Source organism: Mesocricetus auratus, unplaced genomic scaffold (assembly GCF_017639785.1).
Source record: "Mesocricetus auratus isolate SY011 unplaced genomic scaffold, BCM_Maur_2.0 Super-Scaffold_100676, whole genome shotgun sequence".
Lineage (NCBI taxonomy): Eukaryota > Metazoa > Chordata > Mammalia > Rodentia > Cricetidae > Mesocricetus > Mesocricetus auratus.
The window spans coordinates 2,516,173-2,539,145 of NW_024429266.1; the positions used below are offsets into that span (position 1 = coordinate 2,516,173).

Sequence of the window (22,973 nt, forward strand, 5' to 3'; positions counted from 1 at the left end):
GGATAGAGGAGAAACTTGGATGTTGTCCTGGTTAGGGTTTACTATTGCTGTGCAGAGACACCATGACTACAGCAACTCTCACAAAGAAAACATCTAATTGGAGTGTCTCGCTTACAGTTTCAGAGGTTCAGTCCATTATCATCATGACGGGGAACATGGCAGCATACAGGTAGATGGTGCTGACTACATCTTGACCAGAAGGCAGCAGAAAATCAACTGACTGTCACACTGAGTGAAGCTTAAGTAAAGAGAACTCAAAAGCCACCCCCACAGTGATACACTTCCTCCAACAAGGCCACACCTCCTATTAATGCCACTCCCTTTGGGGGTCATTTACTTTCAAACCATCACAGGTGTCAGTTCTAATCTTCTATTTCACTTGAGAGCAGGGCATTTCCCTTGTTTGCCAAAGAATACACCCATGAGCTTCTGGGGAGGTTTTGTTTGTTTGTTTGGCTTTTTTTGTTTTTTATTTTTATTTTTTTTTTGTTCTTCATCTCCCCTCTCACTGCAGGAGCGATGAGATTACAGACATACACCAGTGCACCCAACTTTACATGGGCTCCGGGAATTCAAACTCAGGTCATCATGCTTGCAGGTGCCCACCCACCAAACCAAGTCCTCAGACCTTTCTTCTTCCTTTTTAAAAAATGCGTTGCAGAGGGTGTGAATCAATATCTCCTGGTCTCTCTTTGTTCTTCCCCATGACTATTGACATTGAGTGACATCATCCGATTACTGGGCATTGGTATTGATTGTCTGGATAAATGCAGTCAAGCCCTTTCCATTTTTCAGAGGGTTTTTATTATTTATTTATTTATTTATTTATTTATTTATTTATCTTTTTGTTGCTGCTGGATTGTGACAGTTCTTTACTTATTCTGAACATTAACGAGCCCTCACTGACACATGATTACGGGTGTTTTCTACTGCTGGGTGGCTTTTCACTGTCAACGGTACCCTGTAATACAAGACACTTCAAATTTCCTCAAACCCCAAGTTAGCAATTTTTTCCCCTTGCATTGTTCATGTTTTAGGTAAATCCCAAATGATTTTTAAAACTCCAGTGTGACCAAAAGCCATGTGCTTTTGCTTTCGAAACTGACGCTTGGCGGCTATGACGGTTTGGACATGAAATGCCCCTCAAAGACTCTCGTGTTGGAGGCGTGTTCTGATTGCAGCCATGGTCAGAAGCCGTGGCAAACCCGTGCTAGGAACACATTTCTTTATTTTTATTTCCTATGGAGAACTTTCCAATGTTAGCCCACATCTTTAGGTCTTTGGTCCACTTTGGTTGCATTTTTAACACAGTCTAAGGGTCCAGCTTCATTCTTCCATGTCTTCATGAGGTGCTCTGGAAGCCCAAGATGACCATGATGCGATTTCACATGTGGGCTTGTGTCTGGGCTGTCTGTTCTGTTCCATCTGCTCTCACATTTTGGTTGTTGTGATTTTGCAGAAAGTTTTGAAATCAGGAAGTGTGGGTCCTCCAGCTCTGTTTTCCATTGCTGTTCTGGTTATTTGGGGGTCCTTTGAAATTCCATATGACTTTAGGATGGGACTATTCCTGCAGAGAAGTTGCTGGGACTTTGGCAGACTCTGTGGAACCTGTAGGTAACTGCGTGATATTGTTACTCAGCAATTGATTCTGTGAATATGGGATGCCTCTGTCATGGATGTCTTCTTGAAGCAATGTTTTATAGTTTCAGTGTGTAAGAATGTTGTCTTCTTAGCTAAGGATAGTCTTAAGCATTTAATTCTTGTGCTGCTATGAATGCAAAATTTCTTAATTTCTTTAAAAAACTCTACTATCTTGTGTGTATGTTCACCTTCCGTGGTGCACTTGTGGAGGTCAGACAACCTGAGGTGTCGGTCCTTGTCGTCTGTCTTGTTTGAGACAGGGTATCTTGTTTGCCACTGTGTATGCCAGGATGGTTAGCCTCCAGGGCATATCCCTCCCATCTGGCTGGTACAGGAGTGTTGGGAGATAGATATGTGTTGCTGTGTCCATCTTTCTATAGGTCCTGGGGACCCAAATCCAGGTCCTTATGCGTGCACAGCAAGTGTTTTAACCACAGAACCACTTCCTAGCTTTCATATTTCCTTTAAGATTACTCTTAGTATGTAAAACAACCATTTTTACATATTAATTTTGTAATCCTAAAACTTTGCTGAATTTTCTCATTCTTTCAGTGAGTTCTTTCACTTTTTCCTAAAAATCTATATTCTCATGTTGTGAAACAAGATTATTTTGCTTCTTCCCTTCCAAATATAGGTGTGATGCCTATTAGTTAATGTATTCGTGTTTTAAATAGGCAAAATGTAGATTTTGTGTATTTCACACGTAAATTACGTTTTCAGCTACCGACTTGTGGAGTAGTTGAGTCATAGGAATGTAATCTTATAACGTTATTTTCTCTAGTGAGAACACTCAAAGATTTGCTTTCTAATACAGCTTTCAATAATATACGTTGGAGCTGGAGAGGTGGCTGCGTGGTTAAGAGCATTGGTTGCTCTTTGCAGAGGACCTGAGTTCAATTTCCAGCACCCACAGGACAGCTCACAACTGTCCATAACTCCAGTTCCAGGGGATCCAACTGCCTTTTCTGGCTTCCATGGGCACCAGAAACACACACGGTACACATACATACATGCATGCATGCATACATACACATACATGCAAAACTCTCATATACATAAATAAAAATAAATGTTTTAAAAAGGATAATGACGTGCATTATTCCATTCCCCGTTGTGCTATACAGTAGGGCCTCTGAGTTCATTCTTGCTGTCTCACTGGAATCTTGTGTCCCGGGACCCCACCACAGGACCTGTTAATTTTTAGTGAGGTAGCCTGTGTTCTTTCACCTGTTGCTTTCTAGGAAGAGTTGGTGAACTGCCGGGGTAATCAAGACCCCCTTTTAAGATTCTGTGTGAGTACCAACCACGCATTTCTGCTTCTGGAATCAACGCTTGGTGACTTTGTCGATGGCTTTCTTGGTTTGGAGCTGAAATGACCCCCCGGAGGCTTGGTTCCACGGCAGCAATGTTCCTAGAGCTGTGGCTTCAGGGATGTGATTGGATCTCAAAGGCTCTGACCTTATCCATCGTATATCCCATTGATTCTAGTTCATACTGTGCAGGCTCGTAGGAGGTGATGGAAACAGGGGCGATGGGCATGTCTTTAGAGGTAGGACCTACTGGGAGTCAATTCTGGGGGAGTGTCTTTGGGGCTGCCTTATCTCCCACCTCACACCCCTCCCCGCGTCTCCTGGCTACCGTAAGGTAAGGTGTCTCCCAACCACACGCTCTCACCGCTATTCTACTCTGCCTTGCTCTGGCCGAAAGCAACGGCCGAACACTGAGTGAATATTAAACAGTGCCTTGTTTCAGCTGTTCATCTCAGCTGCACTGTCACAGCACAGGGAGAGCAGGATGACCCAGGGTGTCTCTGCCAGCCCTTGTTAGAAAAACTTGTGTGTGAAGCATCTGGTGAAAAGGCATATCTTGAAAATCTACTTTGTAGCTGACCCTAAAGAGAAAGATCTCAGGGGTTGCAGCCCGGAGAGGGGCATCCTGCCACCCAGACGGGAAGCGCAGAGCAGCAGGGAGGCCTGGGGTTGGAGAGCAGCTGTGTGTGAAAGCCTGTGTTGACCAGGACCAGCGACTGGTTCTCCGCTCTTCTGCGGATCTGTTTGTAAGACAGGAACGGTTTTCGAGATCCTGCAGTGTGGGTCGTTCCTTACCCCAGCAAACTCTTTGCATCACAGGCTGAGGTTAGTGGGTGCTGTGTCCTGTTGGTGGGAGAGCATGCTGAAGGCGGCTGTTTGATTCTGTCGGGATTGTGTTCATCAGATACAGCTGTGAATTGAGTAAGTGAGGAGCCTGGCACTGTTAAACGGTGGAAACGGTGGAAACGGTGGAAAGCCAGACCTGCAGTAGCACTCGTGGTCCCTGAGCTAACACTGCACTGAGACGTGAAGCAAGAGCAAGGAGAACACAGGCTGAGTGGAGATCACCACTGCACCAGATGTGAGAGTGAGTGTGTGTGAGTGTGTGTGTGAGAACATGTATGTGTGTGAGTGTGTGTGTGAGAACATGTATGTGTGTGAGTGTGTGTGTATGTGTGTGAGTGTGTGTATGAGAACATGTATGTGTGTGAGTGTGTGTATGTGTGTGAGTGTGTGTATGAGAACATGTATGTGTGTGAGTGTGTGTGTATGTGTGTGAGTGTGTGTATGAGAACATGCATGTGTGTGAGTGTGTGTATGTGTGTGAGTGTGTGTGAGTGTGTGTGAAAACATGTATGTGTGTGAGTGTGTGTGTGAGTGTGTGTGTATGTGTGAGTGTGTGTATGAGAACATGTATGTGCGTGAGTGTGTGTGTGAGAACATGTATGTGTGTGAGTGTGTGTGTGAGAACATGTATGTGTGTGAGTGTGTGTATGAGAACATGTATGTGTGTGAGTGTGTGTGTATGTGTGTGAGTGTGTGTATGAGAACATGTATGTGTGTGAGTGTGTGAGTGGCTGTGAGTGTGTGTGTGAGAACATGTATGTGTGTGAGTGTGTGTGTATGGGTGTGAGTGTGTGTATGAGAACATGTATGTGTGTGAGTGTGTGTGTATGTGTGTGAGTGTGTGTATGAGAGTGTGTATGTGTGTGAGTGTGTGTGTGAGAATATGTATGTGTGTGAGTGTGTGTGTATGGGTGTGAGTGTGTGTATGAGAACATGTATGTGTGTGAGTGTGTGTATGAGAACATGTATGTGTGTGAGTGTGTGTGAGAGTGTGTATGTGTGTGAGTGTGGGCATGAGTGTGTATGAGAGTGTGTATGTGTGTGAGTATGTGCGTGTGCATGCATGTGTGAGTGTGTGTGAGTGTGTGTGAGAGTGTGTATGTGTGTGAGTGTGGGCATGAGTGTGTATGAGAGTGTGTGTGTGTGTGTGTAAGAGAGCTCTATGTTGGGGAACACAAGCAGTGTCACAGCCGTTTCTCTTCTGGGAGCATGTTCAGATCTCAGAAACAAACTAGGAAATGAAGCTGAGGGTAATGGGCACTTCTGTATTTTAATTTTAAAACTCTGATTAGCCTGCACAATTGTGACTAGGTACGGTTTTGAATTTCAGTACACTTGAAGGACGGAGGCGTTGACTCTCAGGGTGTTTTCATGTGTTCACATGACATGAGCACAAGGTGGGATAGGGCATTGAGGGCTCACGTGTGAGCTTTGCATCGAGAGTAACGAAAACTTGGCCTAGCCCCATTCTCAGGAGTAAGAGAAGGTGAACAAAGGCTGGGACACAGACTCAGCTAAACTCAGCAAAGCATTCGAGATGGAGACTTTGGAATCTTTTCTTTTCTGACCTTGATTGTTTCATCGGGCCGCTCGTCTTTGGTGGCTTCTTCATGGCTCGTGAGTGCCCACCTGTCCCCACTAGTGTCCTGTGTTCCCTCCCCTGCTGCTGCTGCTGCCGCTGCTGCCCTCCCTCTCGCCCTCTGGTTAGCGTTGACATTAGGATATGAAAATCTGCGATTTCGTGGGGGAACCGTGTCCAGCTGCTCAAGCCCACCCAGCTTCCATTTTTAGCTTCTCCCCTACTTAAAAATAGACAGCAACGGGTCGCACTTGCCAAGCCTTTGTCACAGTCCCCAGCAGCCATCCCTCCAGCCATCTGCTCCCCCAGATGCTCGCCTGGCTCCCCTCCCATCTCAGCTCCTCTGCGGACAGTCCAGGGGCCGAGCTCAGCAGCCTTCGGCTCTGCAGCACCACCTGCCCGCACCCCGCTCGTGTTCTCTGCCTCGTTCTAACCCACATGCTGCAGCCTGAACCCCAGGCACCAGCTTGCCGGCCTGGACAGTCTTGGTATTCTCAGGGACGGGATGTTGGCTGGAAAAAGGCAGGGGCCGTTTCTATGGAGATGTGAGTCAACATCTCCCCACCAGCAAGTGCAAACTAGTTTGGCAGAAGTTGGCTGAGTTCTGAGATTCACCTGGTTGGCTGCTGACCTCACCTGGGAAGTAGGTGTGTTAGAGACAGCCGGGAGGCTGCTGTTAAGTTCCCTTCGCCAATGCCTTTGGTCTGAAGCAGCTGGTTGAGCAAAGACACACCCCAGGCCTGAGCTTCCTGGTGTTTTGAGACACTCGTGTGATGAAGGCAAGTCCCCTACTGATGGGCGATGTCCTCCTGTATATATGTTTCTCTTATTGGTTGATGAGTAAAACCCTGTTTGGCCAATAGAGGCAGGAAGAGAGGCGGGACTAGGAGAATTCCGGGAAAGGTAGGCAGACAGAGAGACCATGAGGAGATGCCATGGAGATGCCAAAGGAGTAACAGGTCTTGGCATTCTCCAGTAAGCCAAGACCATGTGGAAATCCATAGATTTATAGAAATAAGACAGAGCTAGCCAATAAGAGGCCCTAGCCATCGGCTAACAGTTTAATAACTAATGTAGTGCCGGTGTGTTTATTTGGGGCAAGGTGTCTGTGAACGTAGCAGAACAGAAACCTCCGTCTTCACCCTGCCTTCCCTGAACCTGGAGGGTGGTGATACCAGCACGAAAGGAAACTGCAGCGGCTTGTTTCTCTGCTGTGTCTGAGATACCCACATGGGGACAGAGCGGGGACAGGGTGGTTCTCGCTAGCTTGTTCTCTCTCCACTCCCAGATGTCTGCTCCCAGCGTATTAACGCCACAGCGCTTTCTGTCTTCTGGGAACTGGCCACACCACAACTGTCTTTTCTTCCTGGTACATTTATGTTAATGAAACTCAAATTCTGTTTCTCAGTCACACTGATGTTATCTGATGAAGCAGGCAACCGGACTCTCATGGTCATGATTTGTGTTTCCTTGTTGTACGCGGATATTCCCGTCTCATTGACAAGTTAGTTCCTCCATATGAGTCCTCCAGGGCGTTTTCAAGCGTAGGAGGCAGGAGGGTGGAACTCTGAGCTGAGGAAGTGTCTCCGTTTGCACCGGATAGCTTGCATCCTAGACACAAGAGGCCGCAGGAGTGATTGCTATAGGATGTCAGAGACTGGGAAGGAAATGAATTGAAATAAGGACTTAGAACAATCTACTTATTGGTATAGCTGTCTGGACCAAGGGAATATACCCTGTTTTTTTTTTTTTTTTCCTCTTGGGACATCTAAGAACATTATTAATTAAAGCAAACAAACAAAACAAAATCCTCATAAACCAGTAGCTGAGACCCAGGTTCCAATATAGACACACGCCTAATGTCAGTTTCCACCTGTATCCATGGGCAATAACACTGATATCTGCACTTTTGATCTCACGGTTTGAGTTACTTGAATCAACTGTGGTCTGATTCCATGAAGTTACTACATGGAAAACTCCAGAAATAACTGATGCATAGGCTTAGACTGTTCAAAACTCCACGTGGCCTGAGGACCTCTTGAGCGCGACCCTACTTCTGTCTCACCCGATGGCCTTTCTCTCTCTCCAGGGTGTCCAGGCTGCATGAACTGTCCCCTCGCTTGTGACTCTGTACCCCTCTTGGTCATCAGGCTGACCGCAGGGCGTCTGAGCTCAAGCATCCCTTGTGTCATAGGCAGAGGCGACCTCTCAGTGTTGAAATAGCCCTCAGGAGTGAGCCAGGCCTGACTCTTCACCCTCCCTTGTCCCTCCTCTGCCCTCCCCCACGATCCACCCCAGCCCATCACAGCTGGCATGGAATCCTAATCAGGCAACATCTGTTTGCTTTTTTTTAAAAAGAGATTTTAGTGACTTCTCATAAAAGAAGAGCCTCCTTGAGCTTCACCAGGCTGTGCGCTGCCTGGGGGTTACAACGATAAAGGAGGAGGGGGGCTTTCAACTCCCTCCTAGGAGGTCGGGTTCAGGGTGGAGAGCAGGCTCGCTGGCTCCTGAGAAGTCAAAATCGTCACGGCAGCCCCTGTACCTCCAGGGAGTTATCTGGGCACATCCACACCGATCCAGGCAAGCCCATGGTTTCTTGACCTATTATTCCGAGCTCTTCATCCTCGTGCCCTCAACTCCCCCGTTGTTGCTAGCTGAGTCAGCGCTGCTCATAGAACATCGTCTTCTGCTTCAAAAACGCAGAAACCACAGCGGACGTGCGTTCTCGGAAGCGAGCGGCTGAGTAATGAGCACTTCCTTCTCCAGCGTCCTTCTCTGCCTTGTCTGACAACACCCCTGATCCTACTCACAGCCTCTGGGGGCCCTGGGAGCGGCTGGGTGTCATCGTGGGCTGGAGAGATTTCCAGGACGCATCCAGACAGCCAGCTCCACGCTGTCCTCCACGTGGGTTATTCGTGTAGGGGCCTCACTGCTGTGTGGTGACCGTAAAGACCCTGTGTAGTGTGGGAAGAGAATGAGGATGGTGTCAGGGAGATGTCCCTCTGTGCTTCTGGAACATTCCTGGGCTCACAGTAGAGACAAGGACCAGGCTGGGAATTGACTTCTCTAGAATGAGGGACCCTTGACCAAGTTACAGTCACAACAGGTCCCCACAGCCAGGCCCTTACCTTCCAGACCGGTCTCTGCCTGTGAGACTCACACAGGCTGTAGCCGTGGAGCCTCTGAATTCACAGCACAGCTGAAGCTGGAGGCCTCAGAGATCTGGAGGTTTCCAGAGAGCCGTTAGGACGTTATCTACTGACCTTCTAATTGTGGACACAGTTTCTGTCCTGTGCGGTCCCGCAGCTGTTTAGTCCCAAATAGACGCACAGAGGCTTATATCAATTATAGACTGTTTGGCTGATGGCTAAGACTTCTTATTGGCTGGCTTTGTCTTAATAATTAACCCATTTCTCTTAATTATGTGCCTCCACATGGTCTTGGCTTACCAGAGAGCACCCGGCCATCCTATCTTCCAGGTAGCTACATGGCATCTCTTCCCAGCATCCTCCTAGTTTGGTAGCCCTGCCTATACTTTCTGCCTGGATACATCCTGCCTGTCCATTGGCCAGAGCAGCTTTATTCATCAGCCAATAAGAGAAATATATATGTTCACAGCATACAGAAGGACATTCCCCCACCATCTAATTGCCTCTCCTCCCTGTGGAAGCATTTGCCAGAAACCCTGTGCTGTGTGTGGCTGCCGTGGCACTGCCCCAGGCTCTACGCTGAGCGCACAGATGTGTTTGTGGGGCTCTCAAACCTCCATCCATGGTGGGGTGCCCTTGTGGGAGGGCCAACAACAATGTAAACAATGAGGTACAAAGTCTTGACTTGTTTGGAAAATCTCCCCCCCCCAAGGAACTACTAAAGGGGTGTGGAATGAAGACCCAGGAAGGATAAGAGAACTTCTCTGCTCACTGGCAGGATCCCTCCATCCACTATGGTCAGCCACCTTCTCAGCTGCTGCTCTGTGCTGTTGAGAAACCGTATCAGTTCCTTCCTGTGGTGACAAACATGCCTGACAAAGGCAACTTCCAGAAGGAAGGGTTTATCTCAGGCCAGCGGTCTGAGGGTGCTGTCCGCCACACTGTGAGTCATGCTGGCAGGGACATGAGGCAGCCAGCTGCATGGCGTTCAGTCAGGAAGCAGAGACACTACCACCCTAGCTCAGCTCAGTCAAGGACTCATATTTAGAGCTCTTCTTACTCAGCCGGCCCAGTCTAGAAACCTCCCTCCCAGATGTGTCCAGGGCTATGCTTCCGTGGTGATCCTAAATTCCACTGAGTTGACGACCACAGTGTGTCTCCCATACACCCACGGTGTTACTCCCTCAAAGCATGTCAGGTTTCAGGGGAGCTGCCCGACTTCTAGGGTCAAGCCCACCAATCCAGAAGGTTGCTGTGACCATGGCCTCTGGCCACCTCGGTCTTGGCATGGAGCTGTGTCGTGGGGAACAATTTGAGGAAATTTCCTCTATGGATTCACAGTCAGAAAACACATGGAGACGTCTCACCTGGTGTATCCTAACCAGCTTTAGGACGTGGGCTGCCAAAGCTAGGGACCACATCACGTCTTAGGGTGGAATGGCTGTGTTGTAGGCCAGAGGTTTTAGGAACGGTCTCAATAGTCACCTCGCTCCGAGTGCAGGAGACAGAGTCTGGACCTAGCAACAAGAGGATGTTGTGCAGGTTTTATGACAGAAGCAAGAGTAATTTTGGAAGAGGGAGATTGGCCTGTGGGGCATTTTCTCAATTGATTGCTGATGTGAGATGATCTAGGTGACTGTGATTACCCTCAGGCTGGTGATCCTAGGTGCTGTATCGAAACACCATGGGTAGTTAGCAAGCCATGAGGAGCAAGCCAGTCAGTAGCATGGCTCCTTGGCCTCTGCATCAGCTCCTTCTTCAGGTTCCTGCCTTGAGTCTCTGCCCTGACTTCCCTGGATGATGGACCTATAAGCCATAAGGCGAAACAGACCCCTTTCTCACCTTGGTTGTTTTTTATCATGGTGTTTTTATCACAACGGTAGAAATAACAAGGCAGAAGTCCTCCTGCCCTCTCCGTGAAATAAATGCTTCTGCATTTCCCTCACAGACCCGGTACCTCTCTCCGCAAGCTCGCCGTCGGATGCACGCTCTGCTGGCCTCTTGCTCGACCTCCATGCTGATCCTGTTCAACCTGGTGTTCCTCGGGGGGATTCAAGTTGGAAAGACATACTGGTACAGGCTCTTCCTACAAGGTGGGTGCAGCCCCGCTCGCTGGCACGTTGTTATCTCCTTTGTATTTAGTTGTTGACTTGGAGGTGTTGGGGAGCAGCCATGCATGTGACACGTGATGGCACCTGCGTCAGCTGGGAGCAGCTTCTGCTCCAACTGTGACTGCAGTGTTACCCATCCATGATGCTTGACATCCAAACGCGGGGCACCCGGCTCTCCTGCACCCTCATGCCCTCCTTCGTTATGTCCCCCCAATGCTGGGATGTCTTCCTGCACTTCCCCGTTGTTTCCGGATCCCAGCCTTCAGTGTGTCACGAGGTCTAACGCAGCCCTCCCTTGTCCCATTTATGCTCTGAATTCCTGCTAGCAAAAATTTCCTGGGTCTGGTGTCCAGCTCTGGACCTGGCCATTTGTCTCTGAACATCATCACCCCGTTGTTTTGAAAAGGAAACATAGACATGTGTGCTTACGTGTGTGTGCGTGTGTGTGTGTGTGTGCATGCGTGTGTGTGTGTGTGTGTGTGTGTGTGTGTGTGTGTGTAGGTACGTGTGTTGTGGCAGAGGACAACTTTGCATGGGTCCCAGGGATCAAACTCAGGTCTCCAGGCTTGCCCAGCAAGCACCTTCACCCACTGAGCCATCTTGTTGGCCCCAACCGTGAGGTAATCTTTTGTTTCATGTGCACCGAGTAGGTGGGTTATCTGGGCATCCACAGCACAGCCACATCTGCAGCAGGTGGGATGCCAGCATGTGTGGCAGTTGTGAAAACTTTACAGTAACAGGTGGCATCATATCTGTGGTCATCACCGCGGCTTCTGAAAGGGGACAATAGAATCGTCCCTGGGTGTAGCACTGTAGCTGCTCACCGAGCTTCCAAATGAAGGCTCCTCTGTTCTCCTCCCCCCCACCTGTGCTTGGGTTTGGGGAGTCCTGGCTGAGTAGTGGCAGTGGAACCGGACTTGGCTGGCCCTGTCACCTCTGCATCAGGGTCCCCAAGGAGTCAGAGATACCTTTGCTGCAGCTCCCTTTGAACACCAGAAATGTTAGCCCAACACAGCGGCCGGATGCCTGATATCAGTCGTGGATGTAGATAGACCATGTGGCTCAGTGGGTTCACTGGGTCCCCTGTGACTTTAATCTCATCACTGTAAAAGCTCCTCTTTGACATACTTTCTGGTATGCTCAACTCATGGCTCCTGCAGAACCTGGAACACTGATGAGCACATGGAGACTCAGGGGTGGGGGGGCAGGGTGCTGGGGGGTGGGTGGGGATGCTGACCTTGGGCTCCTTGTCGCCTAAGGAGAAGGCTCTGATTTTTCACTTCAGTGAATCAAATATATCAGTTGTTTGCTATTTACAAAACACTGTGAACACAGGGATGAGAAAGGAAGCCCATTGCTGGGTGTGGTGACTCCACCCAGAATCCCAGGCTTAGTTAAAAGACTGAGGAAGAAGGTTTCTGAGTTTGCAGCCAGCCTGAGCCACATGTGAGACCCTGTATCCAATGGAGAGGGGGGAAGTAATGAAGGAAACACAGATCAGTGTGGAAGCCAAATGCATTTGTTTCCCATGCGACACTTGATTAGGGTAACTGCCGCGCAGATGTCTGTGGGAACTGCCGGAAGCCGTTACAGCAGAGTGACTGACTTTCCAGGGGGATGGTGTTTAAGATAAGCACCAAGCAAGAATTTACAAAGTCCAAGGAGGCAGGTGTGCTGGGGTGACTAACATTGGCTGCTATAGCAGAAACTCCAGATCTTGGTGAATGTTCACCATACTCATCAGGGCGGAGGAGACGGGTAAGCAGGTAGGAGTCAAACCCTTGGCTGCCATATAAAAAGCCTGTGTGACCGCACATGTTCCTGTGACTCTAGGACTGTGTTGTGGGCAGGCAGGGGAGGTGGTGTAGGGGTAGGGCAGGGGAGGTGGTAGATGCGTAAGGCTGAGATAGGAGGTCTGCTGGGCTTGCTGGCTGCCAGTCTAGCCCAGCTTCAGGTTTGTTGAGAGCCCCACATCATAGGAACGGGGCAGAGAGTGGTAGAGCTGTCCCCTGCCCTCTGCATGCATACAGAACATTCATACACTCTGCACCCACACCGCCTCCCTATGCACACAGTTTCATTTCTCTCACAGTTTACGGGAAGCCCAGTCCACGTTTTCTAAGCCGTTATTTCTAGGAGGTAGGATTCTTGATGACTGCCCACTGTCTTGTCTTAGTGTCGGGAAAGAGAAGATAAGGGAACATGAGGCCCGTGCGCCAGACACCTTAGTGGCATGTGACATTTCTGCTCATGTCCCGTTGGCCGGAACCGGTTATGTCACACTCCCGACTGCCAGGCTGGAGGTGTGGGAAGCGGGCAGGTATCACATGTATCAGACGTCTGTGTTACCTGGTGGTCACCCGGACAGAGGTGTCCCTGAAGCTGTGCAAAGTTTAGCTGAGGAAGAGGGGGAGTACTGACTGATCTGTGAGCATCAAGTGCATGGAGCCGGCGGGAGCTGGCGGCAGTGAGAAGTGGGGGCAGACCTGGGGCGTGCTGGTCCTCAAGGGGGCAGAGCAGCCCCTACAGGGTGCTCTTGCTGCTGCCCCTGGGGGTCACAAGGCTCACTGCACCACTTGCCTGGCACCCTGCCCATCTGCCAGTATGGAGGGCCGGCGATTTGCGTCCTGTGGTCTACGATAGGACATAGCGTTTCTGTCCTCCTCAATGCAGGGACTGCCACTCTTTACACAAGACTGTGAAGTCACTTCTCTTCGGGGGTTCCGAAGCCAGGGGCTCTCCAGGCAGACCTGTCTTTCTCATGAGCTGCTTGAGTCAAGGAACGTCTGCTGGGACTTTCGTCAGTTGCCCACTTTGTCATCTTCTTGTCAAGGGTTTTTTTGCCCTGATTTCCTGGGTTTAGATCTCTCGTGGAAGGAAGCCAACCAGATGGTGCCAAGTCTCCCATTCTGGTGAGCCCGACTGTCTTACGATTTAGATTGACCTGATAGAGATGGTTGTTATAAATATTCATGCTCAGGTACAAGAAATAATTAATGAGTTAGTATGCATCCTCAGATCCTACTGGGGGTGTTAATAGACCAGCATTCTAAAACTGAAAAAGAAAATCGGAGTTCTGAAGCCATCTGGCCCCCAAGGACCCCAGAAGGGCCTGTTGCCAGGTCCACGCAGCTTCTGATGAATGGGTCAGGGCTCTGGCAGCCTGACCATCTCTGACCTCTGCTTTTGGGTATAAAATCAGTTCTTGTTGCCCAAGACTCATCTCTGCACCCAGAAGAAATGGAAAAGACATGAGAGGACCTGTCTCCAGGGAACGGAGCAGCTCCAAGCCTAGCATCTAGACTTCAGGGTGTAATAGAAGTCTCCTCCCTCTGTGCTGTGATGGCTTGGGTATTGCTGCAGAGACAGAACCACTGAGTCATCCCCAGAGAACCTAGCTCAAGGAGTCAAGTCACACAGGGAAGGGACAGATAGGTGCCTAGGGGACAGGGATTATTGAGGGCTTATGAATGTCATTGCAGGAGTTTGAGGAAGCTGGTCACATTGCTGTCAAGAAGCAGAGAAAGCCGGGCGGTGGTGGCATACACCTTTAATCCCAGCACTCGGGAGGCAGAGGCAGGCGGATCTCTGTGAGTTCGAGGCCAGGCTGGACCGACAGCCTCCAAAACAATACAGAGAAACCCTGTCTCGTAAATACCAAAAAAAAAAAAAAATAAAGAAGAAGCAGAGAAAGATGAATGCTTGTATTCAAATTGTGACCTCCCGTGTATGAAGTCCAGGACCTCAGCCCATGGAAATGGCACCACCCTCCTTTAGGATGGGTCTTCCCCAGTTAGCATAATTGCCATAGTCCTTCCCAGGCACGCCAGAGGCTAACCTACTCTAAATAATATGCTTGAAGGCATGCCTCCCAGCTGATCCCAGATCCCACTGAGTTGATAATGAACAGTAACCATCAGGCTGTTGAATGACTTTCCCTGAGAAGATATGAATGAATGTCTGTTTGCCCCAGACAGGTCTTGATGGCTGACTGAAGAAATCATTCCACACAGGTCTAGTGTAGTGAATCAGTGAGTTCAAAGTGGTTCCTCATGGTGTGAGGTTACTAAGGAGCATGGAGACTCAAAGACAGCTGTGGCACTGGAATGCCCACTCCATACAGTGATGGCTGGAGTTTCCCTGGTTGACTTGCAGGCAGCTACAAAGAAGCATCACCGCCCACTGTCAACTGCTCCTGTCATCCTGGGGAGGGGCTTAGTGGCTCAACCTTCCGAGTTTCCTGAGTCTTGTGGCTCTCTGGCTCTGGAGGTCGTAGGACCCTCCCTCCAGGAGGGAGTGTTGCTGTTTGCAGTTAGCTACCCATGTCTCAGATGTTAACGCACACAGATACAAGCTTGCTAATTCTGCAGGGACATGGAAAACACAGGTGCACAGTCGCCAAATCTAAGAGAGATGGGAGCACCCAGAAGCTGGCTCACTAGCTTTTACTGCATAATAAACACTCATTGACTCCCCGGGAGTTCTTTCCCACACCGCTGATGTTCCAAGTGTCTCATGGGGTACCATGGAAGATTGATTGACCCTAAAGTCAGGACCTCCCTGTCTCCAGCGCTGACTTTGCTTTAAGCTGGCAAGTCCATCATACTGCTTCCACAGCAGCCTTGGCCCTGGACTCTGGGCGAGAGAGGAGGCTGCAGGACTAGATCTTTTCCTACTGTGTGCCTCCCCCACCCTAGTGAAGAATGGAAGGCAGACATGCCCAGAAAAAAAACCTGGGGCTTGCCAGGCATTGGTGGCACAAGTTTTTAATCCCAGCACTCGGGAGGCAGAGGCAGGAGGATCTCTGAGTTCGAGGCCAGCCCGGTCTACAGAGCAAGATCCAGGACAGCCTCCAAAACAATACAGAGAAGCCCTGTCTCGGAAAACCAAAACAACCAAACAAACAAACAAACAAAAAAATGTGGGGTTCTGGGTGAGTCATGCATGTAACTTTTTGTTGTTGTTTTTTTTCGAGACAGGGTTTCTCTGTGTAGCTTTGTAGACCAGGCTGGTCTCGAACTCACAGAGATCCGCCTGCCTCTGCCTCCTGAGTGCTGGGATTAAAGGTGTGTGCTGCCGCCGCCACCACCACCCTGCTCACATAACCTTTTAAACACCAAGGCTCACTTATGTTGCTCAGATAATTGAGCAGAGAATAAGGAATCTGTGTCTTCACTCTTAAAAAAAACATAGACCTAAAAATATTTGCCATTTAAACATGCTTAGAACTGATTAAAGTTTCGTGGATCTAAGGGGAATGTGGCTGGGCTGGGGTTTGACCACCTGCTTACTCTAGGATGAACTATACTGGGTCATGCTCCACAGAGACAAGTACAAAGTGCTGCTCGTTGCTATTTATTTATTTATATTTTTTCACAAAAAGCAGCTCAAGAGAGATAGATACCATGCAACAGAGTTCAAGCAGAGGGATTTTTTTATTAAGGGAAAAGGATCATAAAAAGGGCAAAGGGGAGGGGGGAGACCAGCCTCTGGGGACAGGAGCAGCGGTGGCGGGTGTGGGGGGGGTGGGGAGGGTGAGGAACAGACAGAGATGAGAGGGAGAGAAAAGAACAGAGATTGGAGGTGGGCGGGGCCCTTTTAAAAGGGAACACATGGAATAGGCACAGATGGTGCTCTTACTGGCAGCAGCTGAGGGCGTGTCCTGTCAGAACTCCAAAGGCAGGCCAGTAAAATGCCTGAATACTAACACTGCTTATGTCACCTTTGTCCCCGAAAGCTTAATGATGGAGATGCTTCAACCTTCCACACTAATGTGTGAATTGATTTCTTCACCAGGAACTTGTTGAGTTCTGTTCTGTAAAGCTATCAGTGAGACAGAACACTATATCTTGTGACGTTTCCTGAAGAGATGAGCAGGCATCTGTCCATACCAGATCTGTCCATACTCACAGACCAAAAGAGGGACTCCATCCAGCCTCCCTTGGTGAGCCGATGAGTTTATTGGGGTTACAAGAGCACACGTGACTGGGACAGCTTCACTGCTAGTCACACAGTTCACACATGAATGACCCTCACTCCTTGGCACACATGCAGGCGTGCAAGCATATGTTATGCACTTCCGACATCCTTACACACACACACACACACATACACGCATACACACACACCCCGATACACACACACCTGCATGCAGGCCACCCCAGCATCCTCCTGCCTGACTCCTTGCACAACTGCACATGTGTGCCATGTGCACACACGTGCAGAGCACACACACACACAAAGTTTGTCTTCCTTCTTCCTTATCCCCCCCATCACCTCGTGTATCTTCGCAAACTGTGCCTCAACTCTTAACCCCATGAGAAGCCCCTCGCCCAGGAGAACCTGGTTCCTCTCCCTGTGGATTCCAGTGAGGGAGGAGAGCGAGGCTCTCATGTGGGTCAGAACCCCAGCACTCCCCGAGTTTGCTTGCTATTTCTAGCTAAGAGAGGAGAAAATGCATTTTGCCCCCAACTAATTGGCTTGTCCGGACAGTTTATTCGTCTCCTGATGCAAATGCTTCTAGACAGCAATTCTATTTAAAGGCAAAGTAGAGTGTGGAACTTGAGATCCAAGAGGTCTGCGGTGAAATAAATCTCGCCCCTCCGCATCTTCTCACATCCTTGGGGTGAAATACCAAGGTGCGTGAGAGAAGAGGAAGGACAGGTGTCATTGCCTCCGGGCTGCTTGGGAGGACGCCAGGGACTAATTTCACTGGACCTCACCTTCAAATGGATTTTCCACGCCTCTCATTGCTTCTTCCTCTGTCTCCTCAGATCTCTTAGACTATGGAGGGTTGATGAGCCAGTGCCCAGTGAAGTCGATTCATACTTTTGAGTGTTTTACCTATGGTTAGACATAGACCCATAGTGGCCATTCTTGGCATCTGCCCTGGTTTCATTCCTGTTGCTGTGATAAAACGCTCTTAACAAAGGCAACCGATGGGAGGATTTATTTTGGCTCATGGTTCCAGATTGTGGTCCATCACTGAGGGGAAATCAAGGCAGGGACTCAAGCAGAGAGTCGCGTCACATCTCCCATCAAGAGCAGAGAGGAAGGAACGGACCCCAGCCTGTTTGCTCTCGCCCGGCCTTCACCTGTCTGATATAGTCCAAGACGCCCCCACAAAGATGCCCACAGGCCAACCTGCCTCTGACAGTTCCTCAGCAAGACGCCCGGCACGGCTAGAATTAACCGTCACGGCAGCGTCTGGATTTAAGACTCTGAGAAGTGCTGGCTTCTTCACCCTGTGCCACATTGCCACCCAGATACCTGGGTTTTCACAGGGGGATTTCAGGCCACGTCACCAGGCGTGTGACAGCTGGGGCAGTGGCGTACCTGGAGGTTTACTGGTGCTGAGGGAATTTCTGCAGTGGCTGGGAGAGACGTTCAACCAGGATGCATGGAAGTCCCTCTGTCTGTGGGCTTGCGCGGACCCCCTTCCTGCTAACCAGGGACTCTATGAAAGGCGGGAACGCTGTAAAGTGTCTTTAAACCCAACTCCTAGCATAGGTACGACTGACCAAGTAGGAACGAGGTGGCTTGGTATCTGTGCTGACAATTAAAACTACAGATTTGTAACCCTTTCTTCCTCACTAACCACTGACCTCCTATTGCCCCCACCCTCCGTCTCCAGAGGGGTCAGTATGGTGCTGTAAGGTAAGGTGGAGGGGAGGGCTTGATTTTCCTCCTCTGCAAATTGAGGCAAGTGAGCAGCAAGATTACTTTTTAGGAAAAGGTGTGTGTTTGTGTGCATGCATGTACATGCATGTGTGTGTGTGTGTGTGTTGTGCGTCTTAGTTGAAGATGTAGGAATATCTTCAGCATTATCCGTACTGTTTATTCTGTGTGGGGAGCCTCGCTAATCCCCTGTGGTGTATAACCCGGTTTGAAAACGGAAGGCAGAGACCCGGCTGTGCTTTGCGCCCACTTCACTATCTTTATCCTAGCCTCAAAGGAAAGAACTATTCATCTAGATTTGGCAGCATTTGGGGATAGCATGTATCAGTCAGCTACTGCTGCGTAACAAGCCACCACAGAGTTTCATGGGTGCAGCAAGCAATTGTTCAGGTCACCAGCCTCTGTCCCAAGAGAAGGGTGTCTGGTCTAGTGCCAACTCTTGCTTGTATTTGTGGTTGGCCTTGGTTTGGATTTATTGGCCAAGGAAAACTGATGGGACTCCTAGGGAGATCTTGTCTGTCGTGGTGATCCATGTTAGGTCAAAGAGAAGCAGCAGTCTGGGGAAATAGCTCCAGCCCGGGGGGTTGGGGGGTGGGGGGCAACTTCTGAGCATGTGCATAGCCGGAATTTATTTCATTCCTAGTACTAAACCAGCAAAACCCAAACCAAACCAAGACAAACCCACACTAACCGGGTGTGGTGGCCACAGTCATCCCAACACCCTTGGAGGAACAGCCAGCCTGGGCTACATAGGAGATTCAGGGCCAGCCTGGGCTACCTAGTAAGTCTTTCTCTTAGAAAAGTAAAAGCAGAAACAAAAGCTGTAAATGTCAGGATGGCAGTGGGTGAGGAGGGCGGGCAGATCCATCAGCCCGTGTAGGAGGTCCTAGCAAACCGACTCCAAGGCAGAGCCCCTGAGGGATGCCCCCTGGGCTGGAGTTCTTGTGAATGCTGTGCAGGAAAAGCCCTGGATAATCCCAGGCAACCCGTGACACCAACAAAGCCCAAAGGGGAGGCTCTGCCTCCTTATTCACCAGTGTCCCACACATCTCCCTCTAAGCCAGATGTTGATTGGTGGGGACAGCAGGTAGCAATGACGGGAAAGTACAATCCCCCCCCCGGCCCCCTCCCGTGCCAGGATGGCAGGGGGAGGCGGAGCTGCTGCCATGCATAGGAGCAGTGTCCAGCCATCGGGAGCCTCAGAGCCGCGAGCTTAGCTGCTGCAGCAGGCTCTATGCCTTGGGCCCCCTTTGCCCTCTGACGGCAGCAACAGCCCAGCTGCTGCCCTCTCCAGCGCAGAGGTGGAGGGAGTTGCTAATTTTAGACATTGAGTATGTCTCCAGGCAGCAGGGCTCACAACTTAAAGAAACGTTTTTCTTTTCTTTCTTTTTTCTTCTGGTTGTGTGTTTGTGTGACCCTGAATAACAGAAGGAGGGAAACAAACCCTCACCTGCTGTCAATAAAATAAAAGGAAAGATATAATCCTTTGCCTTAAAATCCAATCTTTTATGTCACAGGGCCATGTCCTTTTGCTGTGGGAAGTCTGGGGGACCGGGGACTAGTCCTTAGGAGAAACCTGTCACCTGTGCTAGTTAGAGGCAGGAGGGAGGGGTAAAGCCAGGGAACTTAGAGGGGTATCTGGGCTGCTTGGGGCCAGGACACCCAGTGAGAGACCAAGAGATGCAGCTTTTCCGTGCCTAACCCACATCTCTCTCCTGACTGTGTGTATTTTGGGTGGGTGGGCCACTCTCCTTTGTTTGGTAAGGTCTCAAGTGAGAGTCACCTGCAGCACGGGGGCTGCATTCTGAGGGCTGTCAGACCATAATGCTGCAGCCAAACGGTTACAAGCTGGAGTCTGAATTTGGGGCACCCGTTGGTTCATTAAGTAAATGTTTCCAAGGATGGGTCTGAGATACGGGGTGAAGGTAGGGACTCTGGGGCCCTGGACTCAGAGTTGTGGCCCCTTATGAGCCATTTACATGGAGTCCACTATGCCTTGCTTATAGATTCAGGGCTTTCTGGAGAGTGATCTGTCCCTTCCACCGATCCCTGCTCAGCCTGCATCATTGGTTTCTTTCCTATGTTAATTTTGATGCCTCTCTCTTTGCTCCTCTGTAACAAAGCAGCCCGAACATCTGGTCACAGAGACCTGTCTTCCAAGCCCCACTTTATCTCAGCTTAGTTTTTATTCAGCTAGAAGAAACCAGATGAATTTAAACGTAACGGAATTGTTCCCGGTCCTGTTTTAACATTCTGTGTGTGTTCACAGCACCCCATAACTCAGTTTTCTCATATGTAAAGCCAGCGTCCTGGTTACTCCTCTAATCTCCATGGCTGTGCCCTGCAGGATTGCAGGGGCGTTGGGTCACGCCTTCTGCATCGATGCTCGAGATTGCTGTCATCAGTGGAAGCACACAGGGAGGAAATATAAGAAATGTGGGAAGCCTCTCACAAGGGGACAGTGGCTGGGGAAGTCTGGCGTGAGTCTGAGACCCTTCCTGGAGAGAAGTGATGGAAACGGGAGGGGAGAGGTCCCCAAAAGCTCTTGCTGACTGTTTCATGGGGCTGGAGGTCGTGATGATCGTGACCCAACTGACGGAATGTGCTGCAGTGCTTGGTGATTGTAGCACTCTGGGAACAAAACGGTGAGTGGTCAGGGTAGGTGCCACGAGCTGATTGTGACACGAAACGGAACACCCACCTGCCCTGGCTTTGCTTGTCTCTGTGGTTTGGATAAGAGTCATCACAGAGGAGGTGGCATGAGTGAGGACCACAGTCACAAATGCAGGGAGATGTAGTGGCTCATTCGGGAGCTGGAAGCTTCTGTGGGGAGTCAATGTGAGTTGAGGCAGGCGAGCAGACAGATGTGCTGGGGGGCGCCAGGAGCAACTAGAACAGCAGCTAATGAAGGCTGAGGACCTTGGACTGTGCCCTTAGTGCCCCAGGGCCTGGGGTGAGGCATGACGATTTTACAAGAGTGTCATGATCCTCATTTCTGAAGCTGGATAGCAAAGGGGGACCAATAGGAGGCCGTGCAGGGGAGACTGGGGTCCTGCATTATGGTTGCCAGGTAACACGGACTAGGAAGAGGGAGGGGCTGCAGGGTGTCAGTTGGGTCTTCACAGCGTACACAGTTCGGTGGTTTGGGTAACTGAAATGAACAAAATATTCCAGGTTTGTTTACTGATGCTGGTAGCCGGCCCCAGACCAGTTTCTGGATTTTGGGAAAACAGTAGACTTCCACAGTTTCCTGACCTTCGACTCTGGAGACCGAGGGGGAAGCGCGTCCAAGGACTGGTCCTCTGTAGCCGCAGGCAGCCTTGCTCAGTCAACCGCCTGGACGCGTGCTTTTCTGAAGGGTGCATTAAGAGTTTCTTTATGGACGTTTCCCAGGCATTGTCAGGGTCACTTGTCTTTCCTTCTAAAAGCTTGCTGTGAGTGTAGTTTCTCCTTCTGCTTTGTTTTCAGCATTTTAAGTCTCTGTGTGTCCGCATTTACCTCGACTCCCTCCTCCCTGCTGGGTCTTCTCAATGTCTCTCCTTGTGTCTTTTCTGCACGAGAGCCTGTGAATGTGTTTCTGAGACCTCACCTGGAGGTATTGTCCTCTGGGCAGTCTGTGCTTGCATTTCCTGGACAGTGGGACCGGCCATAGTCACGTCTCCTCAAGGAGGGGGTCAGTTCCCTCTCTGTCACTTCCAGAGGAGCCTGGTTTGCTTCCCGTTCTGGGCCTTGGCTTTTGTTCTTTGGCAGCTCACCTGTCTCAGCGCATGGGGAAGCTCTGGAGTCTGCGACTTCACCACGAAGGTGGCAGCACAGTCCAGACTTGTCAGCAGACAGATATCTTCATGGCAGGGCAAGCTAAGAGCTCCTCTTGCTTCTTGGGGAGTCCTACTTTAGATCCTTAATATCCCGTTGTCTTAGTTACTTACATCACCGGCTTTCCAAATTAACAAATATATTTATCTGACTATTTTCAGCTTTTTTCCCCCTTAGAGAGTTGTTCAAAACAGCATTATCAGAAGCAGAAATCTTACCTAGAAACAGGAATCTTTCCGTAGAAGCCCTAATATTTGCTTCAGTCAAACATGCCATTTGGAATGTCCGAGAAATGACAGCATACTGCGAATGTAAATCGGAGTTTCCGGTAAGCACTGTATTCAGGTGTTCAGGAAGCTTGCTGTGTTGGGCGGAGTCCCTGGTTCTGGGGTCTCCATTGCCAGTGGGAGAGGGTGGTAAGGGGCTTGGGAGGCAGACAGGCACGTGGAGCTGTTTACAGGTGTGAGACCTGGAGCCCATGGGTAGCCTCTCAGACACGCAGATTCTCATCTACGTATTAAGAAAACACCCAGCTCACGGGTGAGTGTGTAAGTCAAATATGCCTGAGCCTAGGCATAGGGAAGTCCTTCCTGTAGCCATTGCAATGGCTCATTGTGATCGGCAGCTGTCAGAATTTAGAGTCGTCTAGGAGACACACTCCAGGTGTGTTTGTGTGGGTGTTTCTGGAGAGGGCTATCTGAGGAGGCAGACTCACCCTAGAGGACGGCTGGGAACACAGACCGAAAGAAGAGGAGGGGAGGGCAGGCAGGGGGTCATGTCTCTGCTTCCTGACTGCAGACACCATGTGACCAGTCACTACTCTCTCATGCCACCATGGCGGACT

The 22,973-nt window shown here is 49.9% G+C and overlaps 1 protein-coding gene across 4 annotated transcripts in view; it reads left to right on the plus strand.

The window, feature by feature from the left end:
• Hhat (hedgehog acyltransferase) overlaps nucleotides 1–22,973 on the plus strand; it is a 236,536-nt gene that overhangs the window by 182,904 nt on the left and 30,659 nt on the right. For 3 of the 4 annotated variants that reach the window (XM_040737187.1, XM_005082856.4, XM_013122616.3), the window contains exon 11: nucleotides 10,474–10,618. The exons of the other annotated variant lie outside the window; for it this stretch is intronic. In XM_040737187.1, the coding sequence (XP_040593121.1) occupies nucleotides 10,474–10,618 (145 nt within the window). The remainder of the gene's footprint in view (nucleotides 1–10,473; nucleotides 10,619–22,973) is intronic. 4 annotated transcript variants of the gene reach the window in all.